Source organism: Epinephelus fuscoguttatus, linkage group LG5 (genome assembly GCF_011397635.1).
Source record: "Epinephelus fuscoguttatus linkage group LG5, E.fuscoguttatus.final_Chr_v1".
Taxonomy (NCBI): Eukaryota; Metazoa; Chordata; class Actinopteri; order Perciformes; family Serranidae; genus Epinephelus; species Epinephelus fuscoguttatus.
Genome location: NC_064756.1, coordinates 30,907,413 through 30,917,004, shown reverse-complemented (window position 1 = coordinate 30,917,004; position 9,592 = coordinate 30,907,413). Strand labels below are relative to the sequence as shown.

The window sequence follows — 9,592 nt, the reverse complement described above, 5'->3', positions numbered from 1 at the left end:
ACATTTGTGAAAGAAAAGCACAACACTTTTTGCTGCTAAAAAGGCAAATACCCAAACAATGCGTTTCATATCTAATAAGAGATATAAACTGATACATTGATCCAACTTACAACATCATTCTAGATAGACAGACCATTTGATCTTACACTCTTACGTGAACCTGGCTATTTTTTATTTTTTTTTTAAAACAATCTTATATCCATGATGAGTCTGTCTGTCTGTCTGTACACACACACACACACACACACACACACACACACACACACAATGGGCCCTAGGCCTTTTTGGGGTATTTTTACTGCCTTTACTTTTAAGGTCATATCACAGTCATTATAAAGGCTACATACACATGCTATACTTTGGTTTTTTTTTCAGGACAATGTGGGCTATCCAGATTTGCCATCATTTCATGTCCTTCTATGTGCCTGTATTTTATATTAATTTTTTATTTCAATGAAAAAAACAAATCCGTATGACTAAATTCTTACATTTTTACATGTATCTCACCATAGCAAGTTGGAAGTTGACATATTCTGTCATATATGAAGAGGGGAGACTCCCTGGAATCTGGCAATATAAGAACCATGATGGTGGGCCATTCTGACACTTCACAGCTGTCCAAAACATGTGGTTTGTGCCAGGCGGACATGATTGCCAGTGTTTTTTCATTATTGCAAAAAATTCCATTGACTCATTCACAAGTCAAAAATGTGTTTTATCTGAAAGAAACATGCAATATTTACATCCAAGATAATAGAAAAATAGTCAGTCAAGTGCAATGATGTCCTCCAAGATAATATTTGCCACTTTGTTTGCAGTAAACAAAAATTTGGGCATTGGGGGGGGCGGGTCCCCCTCAATGTATATGGTAACTACGGCCCTGTCATGCATGCATAATTAGGCCTCAGTTGTCTGGGTGTGCAAAGGTGAAGTGGCTGGTCTTGTCATACAAAGTTTGATGGAGTGTCAACTGGACAATATGGAGATATTTGCATCTTGAAAGCCGGACTACAAATGTGGATAGACAGGGAGAAACACACGCAAGGCTAAGACGTGATAAGATACAATATTCCTCACTATATGAAGTGACTGATAACAAGATCTGTATAATGGATTGTAAAGAAATTCGTCAGGTTTTTATTTTGTAGACTACTAATCTGGCTTTATAGCATGATGGGATGACAGCACAATGCATTCGCGAGTACTCCATCCAAGAGTAATGTGTGTGCAGAGCTATATGAAAGCTCTGTTATACATAATTTTAGTGTAACTTTATCTTTTTCTTTCGCTGTGAAAACACTGGACTACCGACAAGTGCTTGGTCTTGTCGGAAAGCTACAATTCTGGAGGAGACAGGTGAACGCCGTGTTTACCCCTAAGGACTAATGTCCAGGGCACCTGCTCCGGTTTGCATGGAGTCGAGCTCATGGGAGCCTTTAATACATCCCCGCTGGTGGGACATAGTACCTCCGCTGGAGCCTGGCAGAGTGTGGAAGTTGCAGGTGTTTTGGGCTTTGTTCCCAGGATAAACCAGAGATCCTAAGGCTGTGATGGAACAGTCCCAGTCACTGGAGCGTCAGTGACATCAGAGCCGCTGTCCTGACAAATAGAGTTACCGCTCAGAATGACCTACCAACGAGATGTGCACATGTGCAGAGCGAAAAAAAAAAATTCCAGAGGACACAATATTAAACTACCCGGGATCAGTGCCATAGAATATAACAGAGTCAACGACAACGGAAGTCCAAAATGCTTGTGTGTCACATGACTCATGTAGACCTCAGATAGTTCCCGGAAGTTACTGGCGGGCCGTTTAAATACATAATACTGAAAGACAGAACTCCGATTTTGGTAAGTAGCTGTCAATAACTACATTTATTTATAATATACGTGTAGCACGCCATAAACGGAATGTGCTAATATTTGAGGATTAGTGTTAGTTTACTACAGTTAGGTAAGACTCTATTAATCCCAACCTTGGAAATTCACTTTACAGCAGCTCAGAGCAGAGGCAATAGAAAAAGGATAAAATATTTTTTAAACACAAATTAGACATAATGAAAATAATAGAAAATCCATATACACCTTTCACGGAAACAGATACTGTATGCTCATGATTAATAGCTGCACAGGATGAGTGTAATACACATGATGCATAGTATTTTTACTGTAAAAATATAGGAATGTATAGATATCCCACAGGAAGTGGCAAAATATTGCACACAGGAATATTACACAGTATGTACACAGTGCACAGTTTAAATATAAGGAATGTGGATAAGGATATGTATTTAAATATGTATACAGGCCAGTATAAGTATATTAATGACATGGCATAATTATATGATAGAAATGTATTATTACACAGTATAGCTATGTGTAATGTGTATATAACATATATTATTGTCTGCCTTGTTTAAATATGTTAGTCTTTCCTTACCTTGGTGAAACAGCATGTTGCTTTTATTGCTTTAAATGATGTTTTCAATTCTGTCCTTAGTCTTGTATGGTTGCCCAGAGTAATCACATCCTAACATTTATTGATAATGTAATGGTTGTAATGATTTATAACTAATGTTATCTTAATTACTTTCAGTGGGACAGAAGGAGACCGACGGGTGACTACCAATGACTGTCAAGTGACAGCACAATGGGTCACTGGGCTAGCAGCAACAGCAGCAGCAGTTTGTAGACATATATTTTATGTATCTCTGTCTTTTTACTATGTATTTATTTACTATAACAAATTAATTTCTAATAAACTCAGGAACATGACTTGGATGTCAAGCAGTTTGTCTGTGCCCTTCCTTCTGTGTTGTCCTCTCGTACAGTCTCCACCATGGTGCTGTGTGGGGATGTTCCAGTCGTTAAGAGGTACACATGCACAATTTCTTGATTGACACAGAGATGAGAAATTTGTTTTTTTGGCCTAAGTCAGCAGGAGTAACCTGAGACTCACTACAGACTACAACAACAAAAATATGTAAGGTTATTATTCTCAAATACTGCATTAGCACATTTCCACAAACAAATACCACACTATTGGGAAGCTCAGTGTTTGGTTTATTAAAAAGAAGGAACAGAGAAAGGCTTGCAAAACCCAGGGAGTTGAGACTCAGGGTAAGGGGGTTGTTTCATTGCGGGGTGAGTTCAGGCTCCATTGCATCCCCCTGTTGTTCTTGTGCTGAAAGAGAAAAAAAAAGAAAGGAGAAATGGTTAGGCACACGTATATATGCCTGGGTCTGACGTTGTCTTGAGAGATAAGGCACAAGTATGACAAGTGGCATCAGTTTTAATTGCATTTGTTTGAAGTTGTCTCATGTATAAAGTGTTCCCGAATACTGTATGCATTCAACCACTATGGGAGAGCCTTCATCAGACTATACAATCGCCCACTACTGGAATTGTAAGTTAATGAACTGTAATTAAAACTCTGTGCTTTAATTAGCCGCTATGAAACAACATGACCGTCTTCTATTTTATAATGCCTACTAATATTATAATATTATAATGACGGTACCTGGTAATATGCAATGTATTACATTTTCAAAGTAACTTGCCCAACACCGTATATCATGTATTATATTCAATATAATTACTTATATAATTAATATAAAATGCAGTATAATACATATTAAGTATGATCCCTTATCTCTGGAACTACTTGAAACACACCTTGTTAAGTTTTAAGTCTCGCCAAGGTCGACTCAGCACTTATCTGCAGCGTGGTCCTGCAGCATCACTGCTCCTCCACCACCCAGTGCTCCTACAGTAGGTTACAAATATACAAGATTACATATCTAATACTGTGATAGAATATATGTTTAGCACGATCATATGTATAACACAGTAATATATACATACATTTGGTATTTAGAATAATTCCCCATTTAGCCTGGTATGTTTCATTTATCAAAATTACTTAATCTTGTGTTTTAAATCTCATTCAGGTCCTCAAACTTCCCTCTCACTTCGCTGTCAATGTAATATCAGCTGAGCTGTAACATATTATAGACAGGTATACTCAACAGAATCACAAAGCCTAAAAAACAGACCATAAGTTACGTTTTTGTTTAATTTCACCTCCTCCACTCAACAGTCACGCAGCAGTGTCATATTTAACTGAGCTAATATTCAATAATCGCAAAAAATCAGGACTGGAGGCACTCTAACTTCCCAATGTTAGATAAAATGGTTTAGGAGAAGACCATTTAAAACTAACAGGCTGTTCATGGTTAACATTACATGAAGTTAACCTGTTAACTTAGGTTCGGGAGCAGGGTCACGCCTCAACCACACCTCTAATCACCTGACAAGCTACTTATACCAGGCCAATCCATCCAGCCCTGTTTGTCTCAGATCTCTCATCCCACCCACCCTTTCCCCTTCTATTCATCATCTCCACTACTCCTCTCATCCCTTCCAATTCTATCTAGTGCATATCTCTCCCATGTCTCATTCTAGGTACAGTCCGGGGGTCCATAATCAGCTTGGGCGGAAAACGCCGAGACAGAACCCCCACACTGAGTATCCTTCTGCCCAGCGTTCAGCGTACCCTCCGGACCAGCCTGGCTGACGATACCCTCCATCCATCCTTGCCCCTCCCCTCTACATCCACTCACCATCAACATCTCATACCTCAGAACATTCATTAAAATGTTAACTTCATATTGTTGTGGCGTGATCCTTGCTAGTGAACTGTATGGTGTGTACAGTATGTACAGTGTCCTAGCCTAATATGTTATCTTATCTTTTAACATTACATAAATCTACTAATTTAATGGGAGATAATCCACTAACAAGCTTTAATGCACATGTTAATTTAGATAAGTTGTGCTCATAATGTAAAATTTGAGTCTTTGGATATCTTACCCGTTAAAAGTACAACACAGCCGGTCTTCTCTGCTGTAACTCCATTGCGCTGCTAGCATGTCCCGCTTACTTCCGGGAACTATTGAGAGGTTCCGCGAAACCGCCATTGCTGTGAAAAAAATGGCCCATTAGAGTGAATGGAGATGACGCGACTCTCTATTCAAGGGCTCTGTCCGGGATCGTCGCAGGTAGGAAATATCTAACAGAATAGACTATTACCTCTATAAATGTAATTATAAGTAGAATAGCTCATTCTATCAGGTAGGAAATATCTAACAGAATGGACTATTACCTCTGTAAATGTAATTATAAGTAGAGTAGCTCATTCTATCAGGTAGGAAATATCTAACAGAATGGACTATTACCTCTGTAAATGTAATTATAAGTAGAGTAGCTCATTCTATCAGGTAGGAAATATCTAACAGAATGGACTATTACCTCTGTAAATGTAATTATAAGTAGAGTAGCTCATTCTATCAGGTAGGAAATATCTAACAGAATGGACTATTACCTCTATAAATGTAATTTATAATATGGAGGGTCATTCTGTCAGGTAGGAAATATATATCAAAATGGACTATTACCTCTATAAATGTAATTATAAGTAGAGTAGCTCATTCTGTCAGGTAGGAAATATCTACCAGAATGGACTATTACGTTTATAAATGTAATTAAAAATATGGTAGCTCATAGGTCCACGACAGGGTAGGATTGTTGTCCGTGGTTACATTCCGGTTTACATAACCTAGTAAATGGACCTCTACTAATGTAATCAACAGTAACATTTTAGCTCTTTGGCATTTTGATAAAGATAAAACAATGATATGAACTGGATTATACAGTATCCATATTCAGTTCTATATAACACATACTGTCAATATTTGAGCCCAAACAGGGAATCCAACCATGTAAATCTATGTAATACTGTTAAACTTAACCTTTGTATAATGAGCAGCTGTTACTCAGTTGGATATATATAGCTTTACTAAAAGACAAGAAAACAATCCACTCTGTTCATCCTCTCACAAACTTTGGCTTAACTCTGAACACTCTAGTTTCCAGTCCTCCTTACTCCCAATCCTCATACATTGTTTAAAATTGCACAAGGCAGAAAGAACAATGGCTTCTTGAAAGAACAAAGGGTACTTTTCTTTTAAGTCAAATATTTCCTTGTTTCTTGTTCAAGGTTTAGATGAATATTTGAAAAGTATTTTGGAAAGTCCAGGGCCGTAACATAATAAGCCAATTTACCAGTCTTTCAAAGATAAAACTACAACAGATTTCTACCAACAAACTTAAACTGGGTTAAACAGTTTAAGGTGGTGTCCATTCTGTGCACATGGTTTGATGTTTGTATTACAACACAGTAGGCAGACACTTTAAAGACTGTAATTTCATTGTCCTGCTTTTCCAATTTTCACACCATAAATCTGGCTCACATGATAAAATCCCTCAGGTGTGCATTGACACACAGCTCACTTGGCTTTATCTGGCATCATAGTGTTGGAAGCAATAATGTGCAATAAAGTACAGAACAAAGAACAACTTTTCTTTGAAAATGTTATTTGCATATTTTATTCAGGTTCACTTAAATGCATTTTAAAATGTCAAAGAAACATTCAGTAAATGCAAAACAAAAGTACCATAGTACAATTTTGTTAATTTGAATGCCACATGGATCATGTCACTTTCTCACAGTCACTTTTTACTTTAAAATAGAACTGTGCTCGGGTCTTTATAAGAAAATGCAAACAACTGCATTTTAATTTTTGAGCAGATCTGCGAAATTAATACATTGGTAATACAATTAAGCGTTAGTACCTCAAAGAGTTCTTATAGCATAAGCTGCAATATCAGTTCATCTAAAATGCAAGTAGCTTAGACAGACAAACATTTTTCATTTGATATACAACTTTCAGAATTTAATACACACATTTAGACACTGAAAACATTACTTTGAAACTTACTTGATTCCAACTCTAATATTTCTTAATCTCTTCATTAAAATATCTTTGATATCTTTGGTTTTAAAGCAATATATGATTGGATTTACCGCACAAGGAAGAAGACTGTACAACAGTATCAATAAAATGCGGATGTCCATGCTGAAAGAGAACCCTGTAGCGTGAGCTAAATAAACAAAACACCTTGGCAGGTAATACAGACAAGAAATGAATAACTGCGGTGTACAAGTTGATAAGGTTTTGTATCGTCCCTCAGTGTTTTGCATTTTTGAAACAATGACAAAGATGAGAATATAGGAAAAAATTATGAATGAAAGTGGAAGCAAGAGACTAAACATTGCAAAACCAACCGCAACAGTCTTTACAGATGTTACATCTCCACCACATGCCAGGTTTGTAATTGAAGGGTTGTCACAATAACACTGCACGATGATGTTAGAGTTACAGTAAGGCAAGGTTAGGGCATGAAGCACAAGTCCTATCATCCTGAGAAATGTCCCAATCCATGACACCCAGCAAGCTATGGAAATAATGTTGTTTGTAATTAGAACAGGATATTTTAAAGGAAAACAAACTGCAATGAAACGATCAACAGCCATAATCAGCAGCAGGAGAGAATGAATCGCTCCCAAGGAATGAACAAAATACATCTGAGTGAAGCAGGCACCAAAAGGTATGATCTTGTCATCCCACCAATATCTGGATATCATTCTTGGTAATGTCACTGTCCCAAATAACAAATCATTCATTGCCAGATGACAGAAGATCAGATATGTTGGCTTATAAAGATGCTTCTCAACCCCAACAAAAACTAAAATAAAAATGTTTCCAACAAGAATAGCCAAGTAGGTGAGGAAAAGAAGAGTAGATACAGGTCCATAATACGCAGGGTCAAGTCCTGGGAATCCAAGTATTACAAAATCTTTGATTGTTGTTATGCTCGTATTAATCATTATAATTGATGTGTTAAAATATCAGAAGAAATGCTCTCCAACAAAGAAATTGCACTGATCATCAATCATCCTTCAGATATCATCTACAGGTAGTGTTCCCGATCTAGTTGTCTTGCCACCTCCTTTCAAGGTTGCAGTACATCCCAATCCAAACTGAAGTCTATATGCTTTATAAATGCTCCTGAGTGAATGATGTAATGGCATATGAGGGGCTAAGATAATCTGTGTGCACTGTGCATTGTATACTTCGTTAAAACCTTGCTAATCAAATATGTTCAAATTATTGTTTTGTTTTTCTCAGACATGACATTATTTTAGGACACGGAATAACAATTTACAATAAAGACATTTTAAACAAACTTGTAAACCATAAAAATCTCCCTTTTTTGACACATATAACCATATTTTTCACAAATCATGATCACATGCAAACTACAAGATCAGGACATAACAATTTATCAGTAACATGTACACCTCTTCTTCAAGTTTTTTTAGCGGGTGGTTCACAACCTTTTTCTTATGTCATGGGCCCTTAAATTGATACACATTAGGTCACGGACAACCATTTGATAAGACTTTTGCTACAGTGACCTACATCTGAAAAGAGTTGGTTGTTAGATATGATTGAGACCAGAATTGTGTAGTTGTCAACTGACTTTTACTCACATTGGGCTCATTTCTAGTGAATTAAATAATGAAAATAAACTATTCCCTTTGTTTCTTATGGTTTTCCTGGAACTCCCTCAAGGACCACTAGGGTCCCCAGATCCTCGATGAGAACCACTGATTTAGTCAAACGCATGTTAGCGCTAGCAGTTATGGAAATTATGAACACTATTGCAACTGCCTCTGCTATACAGCTGTCTTTCAAACCTGTAGGCTATGTTTGCTTTGTGGTCTCCTAAAATCTGATCCAAAAATCGGCTCACTTCCGTCTCATAGTGACATATTGTCTTTTCTGAACCTAGCATTAGGGCCCTGACCAATTTGGAAATCCATCGGTTAAAAAAAAAAAAAAAAAAAAAAAAAAAAAACCTCTGGAGGCACAGCCCAGAGTTTTTCGACTTACGGAAGTGCAGAGGCCTCAGCGATCGCTCACGCCCTTGACTTCCGGCAGTGCCCCCAGGGAATCGCCGTGTTGTTTACAAATACTTCGGGTAGAAAACCAGCAGAGTTTAGCTATATATCACATTTTTCACGTCACTATATCACCTTGTAGACTAATCTGATGTTTATAAAGTCTATAAACACAATGATTGAACAAACGTTACTATGTGTGCACATTTTGTAAATAACATGGTTACAGGGCTGCCAAGTTTCAGAAAATGACAAGAGTGAGACTTTAGTGTCATGACGTGTTCGAAAAAAAATTTGGCCTTTTTTAACATCGATTTGGCCTGTTTTAACGTCGATTTATACCTTAAGACTGATGTCCTTACCTCCATGCCAGCGGCTCTCCCTGCACTGTGGCCTCCTAATGCTAGTTTTACAGTGGTTCTCAAAGTGGATTCCAGGGACTCTGTGGGTTCCTTTAGGGGGGTCTAAATTGACCCTTACAAGGTCTGTAACTCTGACAGTGTACAAATGGTTCCATTTGTACACTGTCAGAGTTAAGGATAGCCCTTGAAATTTAGAATTTTGAGAAACACTGCTTTAGGGGGGTCTAAATTGATATTTACAAGTCTGTAACTCTGACACACACACACACACACACACACACACATTGAGACTAACGAGTCTCTTTTTCAACTGTGAACTGGCCAAGAGAAGAGGCAAATAAATGTTACAAAGCTCTGCAACAAA

At 37.5% G+C, this 9,592-nt stretch overlaps 1 protein-coding gene across 1 annotated transcript; it reads right to left on the bottom strand.

Annotated features, from left to right (window-relative positions):
- Positions 1 to 6,835: 6,835 nt before the first annotated feature.
- LOC125888887 (olfactory receptor 52E8-like) lies at positions 6,836 to 7,789 on the bottom strand. The gene has a single exon (XM_049576519.1). It carries the CDS (start codon positions 7,787 to 7,789, stop codon positions 6,836 to 6,838), a length of 954 nt encoding a protein of 317 aa, XP_049432476.1.
- Between the last annotated feature and the right edge of the window lie 1,803 nt (positions 7,790 to 9,592).